The sequence below is a fragment of the Choloepus didactylus genome, chromosome 2 (genome assembly GCF_015220235.1).
Source record: "Choloepus didactylus isolate mChoDid1 chromosome 2, mChoDid1.pri, whole genome shotgun sequence".
NCBI lineage: Eukaryota > Metazoa > Chordata > Mammalia > Pilosa > Megalonychidae > Choloepus > Choloepus didactylus.
The window spans coordinates 210,331,173-210,351,876 of record NC_051308.1 but is presented as its reverse complement, the minus strand read 5'-3'; the positions used below and the strand labels follow the sequence as shown (position 1 = coordinate 210,351,876).

General features: G+C 38.9%; 1 protein-coding gene across 24 annotated transcripts in view; it reads left to right on the top strand.

Moving 5' to 3' along the window:
* The window catches only part of MACF1 (microtubule actin crosslinking factor 1), a 356,335-nt gene that overhangs the window by 322,467 nt on the left and 13,164 nt on the right, over positions 1–20,704 (top strand). For 13 of the 24 annotated variants that reach the window (XM_037827638.1, XM_037827637.1, XM_037827645.1 and 10 more), the window contains 12 exons: positions 218–412; positions 966–1,094; positions 1,984–2,127; positions 2,614–2,802; positions 5,264–5,384; positions 5,976–6,139; positions 11,591–11,605; positions 12,404–12,566; positions 13,854–14,008; positions 15,610–15,684; positions 16,763–16,780; positions 19,784–19,901. In XM_037827638.1, coding sequence (XP_037683566.1) covers positions 218–412; positions 966–1,094; positions 1,984–2,127; positions 2,614–2,802; positions 5,264–5,384; positions 5,976–6,139; positions 11,591–11,605; positions 12,404–12,566; positions 13,854–14,008; positions 15,610–15,684; positions 16,763–16,780; positions 19,784–19,901 — 1,486 coding nt within the window. The remainder of the gene's footprint in view (positions 1–217; positions 413–965; positions 1,095–1,983; positions 2,128–2,613; positions 2,803–5,263; positions 5,385–5,975; positions 6,140–11,590; positions 11,606–12,403; positions 12,567–13,853; positions 14,009–15,609; positions 15,685–16,762; positions 16,781–19,783; positions 19,902–20,704) is intronic. The other 11 variants (XM_037827649.1, XM_037827629.1, XM_037827644.1 and 8 more) reach the window with 3 other exon arrangements.

The following is a 20,704-nucleotide window of genomic DNA, read 5'->3' as shown; positions in this document are numbered from 1 at the left end:
CTTATCCAAAGTCACACAGCTCATAAGGGCCTGAGCTGACATTCAGAGCCAGATTTTCTGGTGGTTCTTTCATATACATCATCCTTCCTCCCTCTGTGCATATAAGACACAGGATTGGAACCTACCAACAAAAAATCAAAATGAATGATTCTTATCACTGTGGTTTTGCCCCTTGGACATTTCTCAGACAATCTAATTCTTCTGTTTTCTTTTCTAGGTTTTTCAGAAGGAACTGGGAAAGCGAACAGGAACTGTTCAAGTTCTGAAGCGGTCAGGCCGAGAGCTGATTGAGAATAGTCGAGATGACACCACTTGGGTAAAAGGACAGCTCCAGGAACTGAGCATTCGCTGGGACACTGTGTGTAAACTCTCTGTCTCCAAACAAAGTCGACTTGAGCAGGCCTTAAAACAGGTAATAGACATTGGCTGGATGTAGTTATTTTAGATTGTTTTTTTATTCCTTTATTTGGTTATGGTCTGTTAATTTTCCTAGGGTGTGGTAGGAACATGTTGGAAGCAAAGTAGTTATTTTAGGTTATTTGCTTTTTTTAATCCTTTGTTTTGTTTGAAATGTTGTGGGTGTTTTGTTGTTTGTTTTTTAATTTTTCAATAAATAAAGTTTAGAAAAAAATAAACATTTGCTGGGACTACCCAAGGAGATGGATTTGAGCAGATTCATTTTAGTTTCATTCTTACGATCTGTGCCAGCCAGTCTTGAAAGGAACATCAAGTTGAAAATGTTCTGTAAGACTTGATTACTTGTTTGCATTAGAGAAATAACAAATTCAGTTACTGATTTTTCAAAGATCTACAAATGAAAGGTGACCTTTTAGGAACTTGGGAAGGGCCACCAGATGCCTGTGATGCACTCAGAAGTTCAGGGCCCAGATTCTTTCCCTGGTAAATCCCAATGTCTAGGACCTTGACTGCAGAAAGAAATAGTCTTCTATGCTCGGGTGTTTCAGGCAGAAGAGTTCCGGGACACAGTCCACATGCTGTTGGAATGGCTTTCTGAAGCAGAGCAAACTCTTCGCTTTCGGGGAGCACTTCCTGATGACACAGAGGCTCTGCAGTCTCTCATTGACACCCATAAGGTAATCCAGCCCCCAGGATCTGGTGATCCATACCACCCACCATGGTAATGGCTGTATTGCCACCAAAGGATTTGTGCTTGGAAACACCTCATGTGAAAGGAAAAAAACCAGAATGGGCCCAGTTCCTTGCTCTAGCAGGAATGAGAGGGAAGGGACTGGTGGTTTTTGTGACACTTTAAATATCAGCATTCATTCATTTTCACAACAATAATACAAGCTGGTTGTGAACTTGTCAAACAAACTTGGCATTATATAAAGAAGAACTTAGACTATTCCACCTCTTTATTCCTCCTTACCTGTACACCCCTTTGTTTGACTTTCATTATGTTACCCATTTTGGGCCTCCATCTGATACCCTACAATTGCCTTCCAAGCTGTAGAATATAATGCAGTATCTGGGGCCTCAGTTTGACTGTCCTGTTGAGGTGAGAAATGTTTCCACTTTTAATTTTTTCTTAATTTCACGTTACTTAATGAGAGATTTTAATCTTGGTTTTGCCACTGTATTCTGGGTATTTGAAAAATAATGTTGTGTTTTATAACTGTCTTTATTTTATTTGTGTCAAGGCAATACTTTTTACAAACATGGAAGCAAGTTTAAAACAGGGTTAAAAAAAAAAAAGAGGGAGAAACTAACTCAGAATAGGAAAAGGGGCATGCCTTCCCTAGTAGAAGTGGCATACTTCTGTGTGTCCTGTCCGTATCATCTTACCTTTCCCGTATCTTTTAGAACTGGAAAGAAAATGTAAGACACCTATCTAAGGGTTTTAAGGTGTCTGTATCAATACATGAGGGAAAAAATAGGCTGAAATATTTTTCCCTCTTAGTGTTGAGCTAACAGTCCTGGGTAGATTTTTTAAGTTTTTGTTTTCACTTCTTTTTTGTTTAGGAATTCATGAAGAAAGTGGAAGAAAAGCGAGTGGATGTTAACGCAGCAGTAGCAATGGGGGAAGTCATCCTGGCTGTCTGCCATCCTGATTGCATCACCACCATTAAACACTGGATCACTATTATCCGAGCTCGGTTTGAGGAAGTGAGTCTCTGGTTTTAGAGTAAGGCTATACATCCCTAATAAAATAGGTTTATACCAGTAAAAGACCACAGAGCTTTCTTCCTGCCCCCTCACTCCCTTAGATAATGAATCTTTCCCAGTTACTCACTCATTGTGAATCTCTCAACAAAAATTAAGTTGGTATTTTAGTAATGTCTACTTGGTATTGTGCAGAAATTTGAAAGAATAGTGCTGGTATTGTGATTTGTTGATTTTTTACTTCCAAAGGATACATTGTATTGTCTCCACACTCCCTGAGAAGTCCTCCCTGAGAGGTATTAGATTTGTATTCAGGAGAGCCAGTTTCTTATCCCAACTCTGTCACTTTGATTAGAGTCAAGCCTCTTGACTGCTTTGGGTGTTCTCTCCCCTAAAAAGTCCTTTGTGAGATCAGAAGAGAAATGGTATTGAAAATACAAAGGCATATGTTTGACCAAAAGAGGTGATGGTTTCTTTCTTTCTCCACAGGTCCTGACATGGGCTAAGCAGCACCAGCAGCGCCTTGAAACAGCCCTGTCGGAGCTGGTGGCGAATGCTGAGCTCTTGGAAGAACTTCTGGCATGGATCCAGTGGGCTGAGACCACTCTTATTCAGCGGGATCAGGAGCCAATTCCTCAGAACATTGACCGAGTTAAAGCACTTATCGCTGAGCATCAGGTATCATCATTGTGTGTGTTACTGGTGTTTCCTATGTTGATCATGGAGTGCATTTCCTTTGCCTGTCCCCGTGTATTAGTTTTTTGTTGCTAAGTGGCAATTTACAACAGACTTAGCAGCTAAAATAATACATATTTATTATCTCACAGTTTCTTTGGGTCAGTAGTCTGGGCATGAGCTATCTGAGTTCTCTTCTTAGGGTCTAAGCTAAAATCAAGCTGTCAGCTGGTGCTGCAATTCTCATCTGGATCTTGGGGTCCTTTTCCAGGCTCACTCGAGTTGTTGGCAGAATTTCACTTCCTTGAGTTTGTAGGACTCACACCTCCATTTTCTTTCTTGCCATCAGCTAGGGGTCACTCTCAGCTCTTAGAGGCTGCTCTGAGGTCTTAGCCACACTAGCCACAACCAGCAGGAGAAACTTTCCAGTTGCTATGGCAGTCTTTTATAATATAATTTAATAAAGGGAGTGACTCCCCACCATATTCACAGAACTTGCCAGTACTCAAGGGGAGGGGATTATACAGGGCATATACACCAGAGGTGGGCATCTTGGGGGCCATTTTAGAAATCTGCCTACCACACCTGTTTTTATTGACCTTCCTCTGGGCCAAGGGCCCATTGGCCTGTCCCCATTACATCTGGGTTCAAAAAGATCTCTTGCGTGAGTCTGTGAGGATGGGTTAAGAAAACACCTCAGCCTAAACTGAATGAAGGAAACTCAGTTGAGCTATCTTTGTATGTCCTTAGGAGGCAATTATGATTTTTTTGATAATTTTGATAATTTACAATGAATACAAAAACAGATCTTGCTTAGTTATATTGTGGACAGTGTATCTTTTTAGTTTGTATGAAAACTACCCTAGGCCAGTAAGAACTCCCTATACTTCCTATCAGAGTTACCTACATTGACACCTTCCCTCCTGACTGAGTGGCAGAGATTATCTTCTTCTTGAAGGCCAGTTTCTCTTCCCTCTGTTATCTCCTCTCTCCCTGATGCCGTCAAGCTCTCCTCTATTTTCTCTTTCCTACAGAGCTTCCAGACATGTCCTCTCAACCCCATATACCCCTTGGGTTATTACCATTGTTCTTCCTTCCTTTTCTATCCAAGCTTCTTGTTCCTTCTCTCATTTCCCATTCACTCCCCAGACTCATGTGGTCTAGCTCCTGTTTCCACCAGATACTGCCCAGACGCTTTATTGGATAAATCCCACAGTTGCTTTTTAGTCCTTGACAAGTGATATAGTTGGCTCTTCTTTCCTTTTCAGACCTCTGTTCCTTTGACTTCTGTGTGCTTCCATCTTGTTTTCCTCTAGTTTCTCTGGCAATTCCTTCTTAGAGCCCTTAGCTGGCTCCTCTTCCTCTGCCCACTTGTTAATGTGTTCCCTGAAGTTCCATCCTTGCTCCTTTTCTCAGACTACTGACCCTTCCTATGAGATTTTTTCTAGTCCATCAGCTTCAGCCATCACCTGTAAACCAAGAACTCCACATCTCCTTTATCTCTAGCACTGTCATCTCTTGAAGTCCAGTATGGTACATCAGAGGCAGTCTAAAATGCCATTTTGTCTTTGCCTCCTTGTTTGTTCCCACCCTTCCCTTCCAAACCTCATACTATCTTTTCATCCACCCAGTCTCCTAACCTGGAAGTCTGTGATGTGTCTAGGGTTCCTCCCTTTCCTACATACTTCCTACATCTAGCCAATCACCATGTCTTCTGTGTCCTACCTTCAGAATACCTCTTGGCTTCTTTCCCGCCCTGGCTCAGGACCTCATCATATTTTGCTTCAGTTACTGCAATGGCTTCCTAATCTGTCTCCTCACTGCCAGTCATTCCCACAGCACTGCCCTGTCTTCCATGCTGAAGCCAGAATGATAGCTCTAAAACACAGATCTGATCATGGCTCTTCCCTGGATCAAAATCCTTCATTTGCCCCACACCCCCACCCCACCCCATTGCTCTCAGAATAAAATCCCAATCCCTTAGCCTGACCGAAGGCTTTTTGTGATCTTTCTCCTGCCTACCTTTCCAGCCCCACTTCTTGTTCTCCTCTGATTGCTTCCCTGGCTTAGCTCATGCTGCACACTCTGCTGGACTGCCCTTCCCCCATTCTTTGGCTAATTCTTCATTCTCGGTACTCAGCTGAGGTGCCAGTCTCGACAGCTTTCCCTGCCACCTTGGACTGTGAGGTGTCCACCCTAGGTGTTCCTTGGGTACTCTCTGACTTCTTTGTTTTCATCACTCAGCTCTGAACTCCTTGAAGTTAGAAGCCATATCTTACTCCTTCAAGTCTCTAGCTCCTAACAAACTGCCTTGTTCAGTCATATTTCTTGAAAGGAGTAAGAGAATGTGTGTCCATCAATTAGTCAATCAGTCATGGGCTTGGCCTTTGTTAGTAAGAAGTTGTCTAACTGCATAGTCCAAGAAAACTCTCAACTCTTTTTTCCTGTTGTTTGTGTTTGACAGACGTTTATGGAGGAGATGACTCGCAAACAGCCTGACGTGGACCGGGTCACCAAAACATACAAAAGGAAAAATATAGAACCTACTCATGGTCCTTTCATCGAGAAATCCCGCAGTGGTAGCAGTATGTTTCCAGCCTACTACGTTAGAATGCTTCATTACTGCCAATAGAAGATGAACACTTTCCAAGTGCCTATCAAAAAAATTGTTTCATTTCAAAAAGCCATAGTGGAATTGAACCAAAATCTATCTTTTTTTGAAGTTCACTTTTCTACTACTGACAGATAGTAACTAATACTCCATTTTCCTGAGTTGGTATAAAATTTTGAGGTAGTTAAACAAATTATTTTGCTTTTCTTTGGGTATTGGTACAGGCTGTTTACATTTGGTTTGTACTGATTGAATCATAAAAATAAATCAACTTCTATAGAATCCATTGCTTTTTTTAGTTGAGCTGACATTTTCTCAGATGACATATATCAGAATGTTGAAGATGTGTAAGAAACAAGTTCCTACTGGCTGGGGAGTAGGATCAATAGTTTTGTGATTATTATGCTTCCATATCTAAATATTGCCAGGTCCCATATTTCTTTTTATCAGTTACCTACTGGATATCATTATAAAGATCTCCTAAATTCACACTTTTTAATGGCTTTTTCTCATTGTGGATTGACCAAACCATCTTTTCTAATCTTGTGGATATCTTTTCTTTTAGGGAAATCCTTGAATCAGCCACCACCTCCTCCCATGCCAATCCTTTCACAATCTGAAGCAAAAAACCCACGGATCAACCAGCTCTCTGCCCGGTGGCAGCAGGTCTGGCTCTTGGCGCTGGAGCGGCAGCGGAAGCTGAATGATGCCTTGGATAGACTAGAGGAGGTAATGCCCTGCTGAGTAGCTTTCCCTGGGAGGCAAATATGGATTCTAGCCATGATAATTTACAATGAACACAAACACAGATCTTGCTTAGTTATACTGTAAACAGTGCATCTTTTTAGTGTGTATGAAAACTACCCTAGCCAGTAAGAACTCCCTTACTGAGACCTTCTTTTTTTTAACTCTTTTTTTCTTTTTAAGCAGTATTACTGAGATATTTTCACACACCATACAATCCATCCAAAGTGTACAATCAGTGGCTAGCATTATATTCACAAAGTTATATGTTCATCACCACAGTCATTTTAGAACATTTTCATTATTCCAAAAAGGAAAACCTCATACCCTTCTACCCCTTTATTATTGACACTTAGCATTGGTATTGGACCTTTGTTACAGCCAATGAAAGAATATTAAAATATTACTGTTAACTATAGTCCATAGTTTGCATTAGGTGTGTTTTTTCCCATATACCACCCTAGTATTAACATCTTGTAACAGCAATGTACATTTTTTCTACTTCATGAAAGAACGTTCTTGTATTTGTACTGTTAACCACGATCATTGTCCATATCAAGGTTCACCATATTGTTCAGTCCCAGTTTTATCCTCTACCTTTCTTTTTAATGTTATACACAACCCTAAACTTCCCCTTTCAACCACAATCACATACATAACTCAGCGCTGCTAATTACACTCACAATAATGTGCTACCATCACCTCTGTCCATTTCCAAACGTTTGGAATCAACCTAATTAAAAATTCTGCACAAATTAAGCATTAGTTTCCCATTCTCATTCTTTCCATTCTTTCCCTATCCTTTTGTGTGTAGGATTTCAGATGTCATGTCCTCTAGTTAACTAATCCTTTCTTTTGCCTCCTCAAATCTGCTGTTGTATGCCTCCATTGTGTTTTTTGTATCTTCTCTTGTGCCTTTCATTCCCATGAGTTCTGCCATTTGTTTTTCTCAAGCTTTTGAGTTCTTCTGTTTGGTTATTCAGTGTCGTCTTTATATCCGTTATTTTTTTTGCCACATTTTCCTTCAACTTGTTGATTTGATTTAGAAGATTTGTTTGAACATCTTTAGTTATTTCAGCTCCTGTATCTCATTTGGAGTGTTAGTTTGTCCCTTTGACTGAGCCATATCTTCATGCTTCCTGGTATTACTTGTGTTTTTTTGTGGGTATCTTGGCATCTGATTTCCTTGATTTGTTATTCTGGAGGTCGTTTTCTCTCTTTACCTAGGGTTTTCTTGTTGGCTGGTTTTGTTCTCTATTCTTTGACATTCAGTTCAACTTAATCTAGACCTCTAGCCTAGCTTCTATATAACTAATCAGAATTTTTCAGCTCTTGTTTTTCTGATTCTTGCCCTACCTATATGGAAGTTTTTTTTGAGGAGGGTCTCCCCAGATAGTATTACCCCAATCAGATTTTCCCAGATAAGATAGGCTCAGGACTCAGGAAGAGGGTGTAATCAGTATCAAGGTTCCCTGAGGATGAGACCCAGCAGGTTACTAGTCTTTCCTATGAAGCCTCTTGATTCTGTGCTTTTTCTGTCCTGCCTACAGGTGGCACTTGTCAGCCCGCTGGTGTAAAGTGGTGCGGTGCCTTTAATTCTTAGCAGACCCTTGTCTCTGCCAGGACATGGTTGAGACAAGCTGAGGCAGAGGGCACACATAAACTCTTCTGTTTTCCAGCCTCTCATTCATTCTCTGAATGAGAGCCCCCACTTGTTCTGGGCCCTGCTCCCGCCTCTCCTTTCTTGGGGAAGATATGCCCTTCAGGGAATTATCTCCTTCACCTGACTAGTTACTTTGTCTCAGATATTCTTTAACTCCGTCCGCCCTTGCTTGGGGCAGTGCCAACAACTGAAAAAGCCTGCTGCTTTCTTTATGCTAAGAAGTGAGAATGAAAAAAAAAAAAATCCTTTTCAGTGCCAGTTCCCAACCCCTGGGTTCACCAGTCAAGAGCCGGAGTTGGTGCCCAGTTCTATGTGCCTCTTTTCTTGGGTTTGCTTATTATGATTAGATGATGTTAGTGAGGTCATAAAATATTTGTCCTTTTATGTTTGGCTTATTTTACTCAACATAATGTCCTCAGGGCTCATCCGTGTTGACACATGCATCAGGATTTTATTTTTTACAGCTTAGTGATAATCCATCATACATATGTACCACATTTTATTTATCCATTCTTCAGTTGGTGGGCATTTGGGTTGCTTCCATCTTTTGGCAATTGTGAATAATACCACTTTATTCATCAGTGTGCAAATGTCTGTTCACTTCCCTGCTTTCATTTCTTCTGTGTATATTCCTAGTAGCAGGATTGCTGGATCATGTGGCAATTCTATACTTAGCTTCCTGAGGAACCATGGAACTGTCTTCCACCTTGGCTGTACCATTTTACATTCTCACCAGCAGTTGAATGAGTGTTCTTCTTTCTCCACATTTCTCTCCAACACTTGAACATTTCTTTTTTTTTTAATAGTGACCATTCTGGTAGTTGTGGAATGATATCTTGTAGTTTTGATTTGCATTTCCCTAGTAGCTAGTGATGTTGAACATCTTTTCATGTGCTTTTTAGCCATTTGTATTTCCTCTTTGGAAAAATGTCTGTTCAAGTCTTTTGCCCATTTTTTAATTGGGTTGTTTGTCTTTTTAGTGTTGAGTTGTAGGGTTTCTTTTTATATTCTGGATATAAAATCATGATCATATGTAATTTCCAAATATTTTCTCTCATTGAGTATGCTGCCTTTTCACTTTGTTGACAAAGTCCTTTTAAGCACAAAAGTATTTGATTTCAAGGAGGTCCTGTTTATTTTTTCTTTCATTGCTTGTGCTTTGTGTATAAAATCTAAGAAACTGTTACCTACCTTAAGATCTTGAAGATGCTTCCCTACATTTTCTTCTATGAGTTTAATGGTCCTGACTCTTAAATTTAGGTCTTTGATCCATTTTGAGTTAATTTTTGTATAGGGTGTAAGATAGGGGTCCTCTTTCATTCTTTTGCATATGGATGTCCAGGTCTCTCATCACCATTTGTTTGAAGAGACTATTCTGTCCCAGTTGAGTGGACTTGGCAGCTTTGTCAAATATCAAATTGACCATAGATATGAGGATCTGTTTCTGAACTCTCAGTTCGATTCCATTGGTGAATAATTTATGTCAGTACCATGCTGTTTTGACCACAGTAACTGTAATATGCTTTAAAGTCAGGAAGTGTGAGTCCTCGAACTTCTTTCTTCTCTTTCCAGATGTTTTTGGCTATTTGGAGCCATTTAGCCTCAAAATAAATTTGATAATTGGCTTTTCTGTTTCTACAAAGTAGGCTGTTGTAATTTTGATTGGTATGCATTGAATCTGTAGATCAGTTTGGCTAGAATTGACATCTTAATGACATTTAGCCTTCTAGTCCATGAACACGGAATGTTCTTCTACTTATTCACTTATTCTTTTATTTCTTTTGGCAATGTTTTGTAAGTTTTTGTGTACACATCCTTTGCATCCTTGGTTAAATTTATTCCTTGATATTTGATTCTTTTAGTTGCTATTGTGAGTGGAATTTTTTTCTTGATTTCCTCCTCAGATTGTTCATTACTAGTGTATAGAAACACTACTCATTTTTGCATGTCGATTTTGTATCCCACCACTTTTTCAAACTTTTTATTAGCTCTAATAGCTTTGTTGTAGATTTTTCAGGATTTTCTGTATATAGGATCATGTCATCTGCAAATAGTGAAAGTTTACTTTTTCCTTTCTAATTTGGTTGACCTTTATTTCTTTTTCTTGCCTAGTTGCTCTAGCTAGAACTTCTAGCACAATGTTGAATAATAGTGGCGATAGTAGGCATCGTCGTCTTGTTCCCAGTTTTAGAGGGAAAGCTTTCAGTGTTTCACCATTAAGTACAGTGTTAGCTGTGGATTTTTCATAGATGCCCATTATCTTGTTGAGGAAGTGTTCTTCGATTCCTACCTTGAAAAGTGTTTTTCTCAAGAAAGGATGCTGCATTTGTCAAATGCCTTTTCTGTCTCAATAGAAAAGATCATGTGTTTTTCCCTGTTCAATTTGTTAATGTAGTGTATTACATTAATTGATTTTCTTGTGTTGCATACCTGGGATAAAACCTATTCAATCATGGGTTTTAATGTGCTATTGGATTCTATTTGCAAGTATTTTCTTGAGGATTTTCCCATCTATACTCATTAGAAAAGTTGGTCTGTAATTTTCATTTCTTGTAATATCTTTATCAGGCTTTTTTATTAGGGTGGTGTTGGTCTCATAGATTGAGTTAGGTAGTATTCCCTCCTCTTCAGTTTTCTGGAAGAATTTGAGCAGGGTTGGTGTTAATTCTTCTTGGAATAATTGGTAGAATTCACCTGTGAAGTAACCTGGTCCTGGGTTTTTTTGTTTTTGTGAGCTTTTTGGTGACTGATTCAGTCTCTCTATTTATAGTTGGTCTCTTGAGATCTTCTATTTGTCCTAGAGTCAGAGTAGGTGATTCATGTGCTTCTAAGAATTTGTCCATTTCATCTAGGTTGTCTCATTTGTTGGCATACAGTTGTTCATAGTATCCTCCTATGATCCTTTTTATTTCTGTGGAGTCAGTAGTAATGTACCCCCTCTCATTTCTGATTTTATGTATTTGTGTCTTTCTTTTTTTCTCTTTGTCAGTCTAGGTAAGCATTTATCAATTTTATTGATCTTCTCAAAGAAATAACTTTTGGTTTTATTGATTCTCTGTTGTATTTCTTTTCTATTTCATTTATTTCTGCTTTAATCTTTACTGTATTTTTTCTTTCTGCTTGCTTTGGGATTATTTCACTGTTCTTTTTGTAGTTCCTCCAGGTGTTTAGTTAGGTCTTTGATTTTAGCTCTTTCTTCTTTTTTAATGTAGGCATTTAGGGCTATAAATTTCCCTCTCAGCACTGCCTTCATTGCATCTCATAAGTTTTGGTATGTTGCGTTCTTGCTTTCATTCATTCAGAGATCCTGTTAATATGACCTGTGGGCTTTGACCTGCTTCTTCAGAAGTAGAAGCAAACCAGTACTGAGCCATCACTTTCTTTCCTTCATGCGGCTGTAAAATAAAAGACACACGTTTGTGAGAAAAACACTTCCATAGAATAATTCTAGCCTATGGTGTGGAAAGCAAGAAACCAACCAGTCCCTATGAGGGGCAAGTCTATGACTCAGTCCTTCTCTGCATCATGTTCTGATTGAGAATCAGTAAAATAACTTTGGAAAGTTACCTCCAGTTGTAGAGCTTATCATACAAATGACCATTGTCGAGCTCTTTATTTAAAGATATAAGCCACACAATTGTGAAATAAGATTGTTTTTTGATCTTACTTACTGTTCCATTAGTCTTCATTAGATCATGAGAAGCAAATCTATTTCCTAGTTTCCAAAACAAACCTCTAATATCTTTTATATTTTTTATTTGTGCATATCACAGCAGCTATGCCCAGAAGTGAGTGTTCTGTGTTTTTTGTTGTTATTTCTGTAGGTAATGAATTTTAAGCATATTTGGTTTGGTTGTTTTTTTTCCCCTCATTCTTTCCAACTTTGGAGTTTGAAAGACCAGGGGAACTGCTACACTATTTAAATCATTCGGAACATATATCACTGACAGAGTCCAAGTGGCTGAAAATCACCTTGCCCACTGCACAGACTGCTGTTTTCTATCACAGCCAAATATTTAACATGAAAGTCATGTGGGCAGTTTGTTTCCTCTGGTACCATTCCAAAGAAACAATCTTGGGTGCAAGGTTGAGTTCTAATGTTCCCACCCAGAACTCAGATTATCTCAAGATGTGTTGGTAGAAACTGGTGGGAAATATGAGCCTCCTGATGTGTGGGCCCTATCTGTGGTTATAGTGCCTCTCAAGATAACATGAATGAGGGGTGCTGAGAACCTCTTTTCTGGGATGAGGGTGATCTTTTGAAAATGTCCAAAGGGAAAACAAGGCTGGCTCCACCCGTTCTTGTTCTATGTGCTCTGTGTTTTCCATGGTAGTTGTTCAGCTACTGTTTCTCCTGCTGCTCCATTGTACCATCCACAGCTTGTGTAAATAATCATAGCTTTAAGTGAAGGAGCCAGAATGTGCCTCCGTAAATGAGGCAATATGTAGATATCATTGTTATACCCCACCCCCACTCCCGCCGAAGGCCAGCATGGCTTCATTGAATGTCTGAAAGCTTTGGTATGCCTTGGGCATGATTGAAGGCCAAATAATAGGTCTTGATGACACCTCTGATTTCTCTCTAGTTAAAGGAATTTGCCAACTTTGACTTTGATGTCTGGAGGAAAAAGTATATGCGTTGGATGAATCACAAAAAGTCTCGGGTGATGGATTTCTTCAGGCGAATTGACAAGGACCAGGATGGGAAGATAACACGTCAGGAATTTATTGATGGCATTTTAGCATCCAGTGAGTCCAGTCATAATTCCAAACAGAGGTCACACCTGGGATTCTTTGCACTTCATTGGCAGAAGCAGGCAGTGTTCTGGCTAAACAGTCTTTCGGAAGTTTAAGCTGTAGTCTTGGGGAAGAAATAATGTAACTGCTTACTAAAATTGGTCTAGAGTTTTAATGGAGAGAAGAGCATCATTTTACTGGGAATAAAAGATCTTCTTTGACATATCTTGGCAAGCAAAATATATTTTTGAGCTATAGATACAGAACTAACTTTTGTGTATGATGATGTTCTAAGTAAAATGTTTAAAAGTAAGTTTTTCATAATAGTAGTTTCTGACGTTTGTATAGCAGTTTACAAAGTGTATGATCTCATTTATATTTAGCAGAGAAAAATAATTGAGCCATAAAGCATGTAAGTTACTTGCCAAGATCACAAAGCATGTCTCAGAGCTGGGCTACTGTACATGGGGTGGTATTTGAGCTGAAACCAGGATAGTGAGAAAGATCCAACCATGTAAAGATTTGGGAGACGAGGTACAGGCGGAGGGAATAGCAGGGGCAAAAGCACCGAGATGGAAATGAACTTGGAGTGTTTTACAGATGCAAAGGTTACCATGGCTGGAGTGTTATAAACCTAGGAGGAAAGTGGTAAGAGATGAAGATGTAAAAGTAGGCAGTAGCCACATAATGCAGCACCTTATAGACAACAGAAAATTTCAAATTTTATTCTGGACACAGTGGGCAGTCACTAAGTTTTCAGCTGAGGAACACTGTGAGCTGATGCATGTTTTCATAAATCACTCTGGTTGCTGAAAAAAATCACTTTCTTTTTGAAAAGCAATTTGGCAAGAACCTAAAGCAGTACTTGAAACATAGGGGAAAAACACTTCATGCTATTAAGTTTGAATTATTGCTGAAATAATCTAAATACCCAACAATAGTGGAATCGATAAGTAAATTCTTAAATTGGGTGGTAGGTATATGGGTGGTTGTAATATGTTGTTTATGCCTTTGAAATACTTTTTTTTTTTTAGTTGCATGGGGTTGGGGAGTCTATAACCAAAAATGCAAAAAAAAAATTAACAGTGACTAGTGCTTAGGTGCTGGATTTATTTGTGATTTTTATCTTCTTTATAATATTTGGTATCTCCTATTTTTTCTAAAATGGACACTCATTGCTTTTCAGAAAAAATCAAGACATAAAACTTTTTTCTTTCAAGAAGGATTTATATAACCTCCAACCAAACAAATAATCCCTCCTAGTTAATAAAGTTTCAAAATGTGATTGCTTTTCTCCAGAGTTTCCTACCACCAAGTTAGAGATGACTGCTGTGGCTGATATTTTTGACCGAGATGGGGATGGCTATATTGATTACTATGAATTTGTGGCTGCTCTCCATCCCAACAAGGATGCTTATCGACCAACAACCGATGCAGATAAAATTGAAGATGAGGTATGGAAAATAATTGTATTTGAAGTGCATTTTCCAGCATGGGTTTTGTTTTGTTTGCTTCTGTTTATTCATTTATTTTTTTAATTAGTGAAGTTGTGGGTTTACAGAACAATCATATGCAAAATACAGGACTCCCACACATCACCCTACCACCAACACCCTGCCACTCTGCATTGGTGTGGAACATTTGTTACAGTTCATCAATTGAATTAATTGAATTAACACTTTTTTATAATTGTACTATGATAGTTCTTTATTAATTAAATTCCATGGTTTAACTTAGGGTTCCCTGTTTTTCTAATTTTTATTTTTATTCTGTTACCATATATACAATCCAACAATTCCCCTTTTAATCATATTCAGTTATATATTTCATTGCAGTTGATTGCATTAAAACTGTGCTGCCATCACCACCGTCCATTTCCCAAACATTTCCATCATTCTGAACAGGAACCCTATTCATTTTAAGCCTTAACTTCCCATTCCCCATTCCCTATCCCCACCCTATCCCCTGGCAACCTGTATTCTAGATTGTGACTCTGTGAGTTTGCTTATTCTGATTGTTTCAAATCAAACAGTATTTGTATGAGATTATACAATATTTGTCCTTTTGTGTCTGGCTCATTCCACTCAACATGATATCCTCAAGGTTCATCCACACTGTCACATGTATCAGGACTTCATTCCTTTTTATGACTGAGTAATATTCCTTTCTATGTATATACCACATTTTATTTATCCATTTTTTATCCATTGGATGGAAACTTGGATTGCTTCCATCTTTTGGCAATTGTGAATAATGCTGCTATGAATGTCAGTATGCAAATATGTTTTCATCCATGCTTTCAACTCTTTGGGGTATATACCTAGTAATGAATTGCTGGGTCATATGATAGTTCTGTACTTAGCTTCCTGAAGAACCGCCAAACTGTCTTCCACAGTGGCTCTACCATTTTACATTACCACGAGCAAGGAATGCGTGTTCCTATTTCTCCACATCCTACATTAGAATTCAGGGGAGTGGTCTTCTACTTAGTGTTTCAGGGGTTAAATTAAAGTAAATGTTTAAGATGGTGTGTGCCCGTTAAACTTTCTGCCTAGTTAAAAACTATCACATTGAAAACAGCAAATTTATTAGTAGCATGTAGAAATCACAAGATCCATTGATGGCAGATCCTGGGAAGGGAGAGACAGCAGCAGGGCGAGTATTGGGAGAGGTCCTGAAACACACAGGGCAGCTTCCGGGGAATTTCAGTCTCATAGATTGAAATTCAAATGAGTTCATAGCTTACTTTATTAGTCAGTTGATTTTGATGCATGCTTATTAGCATGTTTCCTTTGAAGGAATTTGGAAGCGGATGGAAGAATGTTTTATGGTTACTTGAGAATTTAATTTGTACTCTGGCTTTCTCTCTCAGTGTCTCAATTATCTGAATAGGAGCAACATGTATTAATTCATAATAGAAGATAAATACATGTATCAAAAAGCCTAAAATGTCTTTAAAAAATTAGTAATGTATAGCTTCTCTGCATGTAAAAACTTTAATTCTTTGGAAAGTAAGTGTTGTTCCTTTCACACTTTTCTTGTTTATAACTAATAGGTCACAAGACAAGTGGCTCAGTGCAAGTGTGCAAAAAGATTTCAGGTGGAGCAGATTGGAGAGAATAAATACCGGGTAAGGAAAGAAAACCAGTCCTTTGTGGTGGTTTCTTCATGTGTGCCTCTTATAGGTGAAATCAACCTGACACACAGCAGATTGGATGATCCCACTTTGTGGCTACTGATACGTGGAGGACCAGAGCCCATGGGACTTGAAATGTGTTCACTCTCTGGCCCTCATCTCTGCAGGCGTCAAATGTTAGGTGTCCTGTTGGACTAAGTTTAGTGCCCTGCATCATTCCATCTGAAAAATAGTGCCATATCTAGGTAGATAGTAGCTTGTACTTCAGTTCTGAGATTAAGAAAAAACAATTCAGAGCCCCTTCTCTACTGCTTACCAAAGTGTTTGGGGAGATGAAGACACCTTTACTGTAAGATAAGAAAATAGTTACCATTGGAAGCTCAGAGAGGACTGGAGGAACTGTATCAAGGCCCCAGTAGTCACTCTGAATGTTCTGAGTTGGACTACAAATGGAGCCTAGATGCTGTGGGGAGACACCAGACTCAGTGGTGTTTTAGCATCTTTTGAGACCAAAGTCAGAGTATTGAAAATATCTGAAATAGGGCTCCTAAAGCATATTCAACAGCCTGTCAGTATTCTCTAAAGTCCTAAGGAAAAAAAGATTGGCAAAGAGGATTTAGGTGGCCATGTCGGATGCAGTTATGTGCGCTAAGTTAAGAAACACAGGAAAATCCAGATTCTGTTAGTACAGCAAAAAGTCCTCAAAGTTCACCAAAACCACACCAAGTTGCTATTCGCTGGGGAGTGTCTGGGTCACTGCCTTGAATCCAACCCTGTGTGTTTAGTTAATAAAGCTCCAAATAATCTTATTCTTTGCTCGTTAGATTTTGTTTTCTTGTTTTTTAATTCACCAAGAGACAAATGAGTTAACAAGAATAACATATAGTAGAAAAGTTAGAAAAGTAGATTGCCTTAACTTGTAAAACCCACATCCCTGTAGCAGGAACATGGTAAGGATATGGTCAATGTGTGCGATTGCTTGAAGCTGGTAACAATTTTCATACCTTAGTGTTAATTTGACAAAATGTTCTCTTTTTTTTTTTCTTCCATCCTTTACTCTTACTGTCTATAGTTCTTCCTCGGCAATCAGGTACAGTGTGCCTTGCAACATTCTCTTTCCCCAGTGGAAATGGTCTGTGTGGTTAATGCTGCCTGTTGTTTGCTATGGGGAGAGGACATAATCTAAAGCATGCCTGGGTCACATCTGGTTGTTTTACCAAGTGGAGAAACTGCTAAAAGGACCAGTATAGCAAAGCTGTCTCAACAGCAAGAGGATATAAATATAGTTTTTTTAAAGGAGGTAAAAATTTCATTCAAAATTTGATAAGCTAAGACTGATATTATTCTGGAGTAAGTTATAATTGATACAGTTTGGGGAAATTGAGGCTATGGTATCAGTCCATTCCATTTCTAAAAATAACCTAGTCTTGTACTTCAGTGTTGGAAGACTACCAGATTTATATCAGTTTTTTGACAGTTAACAAATTTTTTAATCTACACTAAATGAAAAAGTCTTGGGGCCCTTAAGTACTCAGTCTTTCTAAATACCCTTTTAACATTCATAGTTACTTACACCTACATTGTACTTTCTAATTATAAGTTACTTGAAAAGTTTAGTGGGAACATCATAATTGGCCATAGCTTCAAGTTTGCCAATTATGACCAGCCAACCAAAATCTAATAGGATCAAATTAAAGACTTGCAAAAATGATGGGATGGTTTTGACTCCACTTGGTAAATTTAACCGTTGATATCTTTCTGAGGGCTCTGGGGTCCTGTGTCTTCAGATGGAAGGAAGTTGCATGGATAAAATCTGTCTCTGTGATATGAAATTAATAACACTAAGAATTGATTTGAAGCCCTCAATTAAAGATAAGTTCCAGGCACTACAGTAATCACTAACTACAGTAATGTTCTGGATCAGTGGGAAAAATAGGATAAGCAAAAACTGAAGACAAGGACAGTCAAACTGGCTCTAAGTAAATCATTGCATCAGAGTGCCCGGTAGTACCTAACAGGTGTGTACCTGTTTGCTGGTGACTGCGTGGCCATACTAGGGGACCTGTCACGTGGTACAGGCATCCTCCCCTACTGCTCCATTGACCAGGAAAGAGTCGAATGAGTTCGTTCAACACTGGGAACAGAATTATGAGGTTCATTTTATATCCGAGGCACCTGAGTCCTCAAGAATCACGTGCCTGTAGTTACAAGAATGCGGGTCCCTGTAAGAGATTTTCCCTTTAAGAGAAGGAAGCAGTAGTTACTTTGCCCCAGTGACACTAGTTCTGTGTTCTTTGCCTGACAACCCAGGTCTGCCAGGTTTTCCCAAGTTCCCATTTTTAGAGCTGCCTTAACCCATTCCATCACTCATCCCTCTGGCCTCAACTTCCCCAGCTATTCTGGCTGCTGGTTTGGGTCATACCTTTTTTCCATAGCTCTGCAGAAACAAGTTAGAACCTTTCAAAGAGAACTTTAGTTAAAAAAAGAAATTTTTTTTTTTTTGGGGGGTGGTGGAAATAACAAAAGTAATTCTAAAGGCTGACAGGTATATTATAGGGCCCAGAATGTACAATCTAAGATTAAGTGTGTCCCACCCAGGGTTCCTTCCTGATTCACTCTGGTGGATATATAGGTGCTAATTCCCTTCCTTTCCTCACCCTTCCAGAGAAAGCTCTATATACTACTCAGGCCATCTCTACTCTTAGTTCTGATAGAATCCTCCATTCCAGGGGAGGCTCCACAGAGGCCAAAGGAGCAGCTTCCTTCTCAGGACAGGACATTTATTCCCTCACATCTTGGGGTTCCCACTTTAGTGCCCTTTCTACTATACCATGCTGTTGGTATAGTCACTTTATATAAAAATTTGAAAACTGTATGAGATGAAAGGTATAGGACTATTTTTATTTTCAAAAGTAAAGGGCCATGGAGGGGAACAATTTTTTTTCAAATAACTTACCTATACAAACAGTGCGTGTGAGTCAGTGCAGTCAAGTAATACAGAAAATTACCACAGATATATTAATTTTTGATGGAGGTTAGTTATTAATTTTGAGAGAGGTCCTTCTCAAATGTCCTTTCTGGCGTTTTTAATTTTTGTGCCTTGTTTCGAAGGTATGCTTCCCCTTTATAACTTTGAAAATCCTAATTGATTACAGTCCCCTTCTCCCCCATCTCCCAGGAACATTCTCATGGAATTAAAGTAATTTTAGGAATTCCATTTCTCCAACCAAATACTTGATTTTTGTTTTGTAACTGCAGCATGCTTCTCTTTGGTTGCCTCTTCGTTTTGGGAAGAGAGTAACTTGTGCAGTGGGAAACTCCAAATGTTAAGACAAAACTGAGAAGTAGCAATGTTAGGCAAAAAACAAAGGAAAAAGAAACAACAAGGCCATTCCTGTTTTTAACATTCCAAAATAACTTTTTGAATACTATTAATAATTAGCATCTGATACATTAAATTTATAATTTCTTTGACTAAATTTCAGTATAAATAGTATCTAATCACTTGTTCAGCTGAAGCACTTTTTCTGCTGGTGATTCCACAATTGGAGAATACTTGGGGTTTATTTCTGAAGACCTGATACTCAAAATCAAATTTCCTTCTAAGCTTGTGATAATGCTTTGCAAGGGTTTCCTTAAGGCTTGGAGTAGTATTTGCTGTTATCCATTTAACGTTTGAGCACACTGTATTCAGAAGTTGTCATCCCCTTTATATTGACTTTAGTTTTTATTTTTAAAAAAGATGTAAAAAAGAATATAGGGTATTAATTTGAACAGAAAGGAAACAAAGTGAGTTCATATTTTGTCTAATCCCCCCCCCCCTTTTTTTTGGTACAGGGGCTGGGTGTGTAACCATACAAAATTACCTTTATCCCTATATCAAGACCCTGGTCTTTATCTGAATATGTCTGCTTTTCTGTTTTTAAAATTCCTTTGTGAAAAATGTAAAAATACAAAATAGTGAGATTTTAGAATTTGCCCAAATTTTCAAATTATTATTCTTGTCTGAATACAGTCTGCTTTGGAAAGAAAGTGTAGGCTTGCTTTAAGCTTACTACTTACTTATTAATTACATTTCCCATTGATTCTGCAGTTTGGGGATTCGCAGCAGTTGCGGCTGGTCCGTATTCTGCGCAGCACAGTTATGGTCCGCGTTGGTGGAGGATGGATGGCCTTGGATGAATTTTTAGTGAAAAATGATCCCTGCCGAGGTAAGGAACCATTCTGAGCATGAATTACGTGTTAGGGATAACTACACCATTGATTTTTCATGTTGATGGTGGGGTCTAAGCTGCCCGGGTCTCATCCCACACAGATTAGAACTTGGGTTGTGCCAGAGTAGACCAGGGAGAAAAGGCAGGAGAGGTTGATGCTGTCAGGGGAGACATGGTTTACAGTGCAGTAATTAGAATTGAGAATTTTTGGGTGTTATCTGAATATTCAGTTTGTAATATTAAATCAGTATTGGCCTAGAAAGGACTCTGATGAAGCCCTTTGAGTTTCCCCTTCAGGGTGCTTTGCCTGTAATTGCTGTGACCAAACTCGGGGAGGATGTTGGGCCCCTCCCTTGCAGGGAAGAACTGGTGAGCCCCCTTCACCAGGAGGGTGGACAGAGGACACTTAGCAGTGAGCCCAGACACCTGTAAGATGGATGATCACCTAAGCAAGACCATGAGGTGTCTGTCTTCTAAACATGAAAAGGCTGGCGCACCAGCCCAAAGGTGAAAGAAAATTACAAATTTACCGTAAGCCTGAGTGATGTCACCTGTAGGTAGAGGCATTTGTGGTCTGCAACAAGGAGAGGAAGTATCAAAGAAATTCCATTTGCTAAATCCTCTTCAACTAAATCTTTTACTTTTTCCTGTTAGCAGAGCTGCATGTGGGTAAAGCAGGCTCCCCGACTGTCTGCTAGTTTTTCTTTTTCTTGACTAGTTTCTGCATATCCTGCTCTGTCTTTCTTTCTTTGTGTTTATATATTTTTTATTCTAGTTCACCATCCTGGAAGTAAAATAAA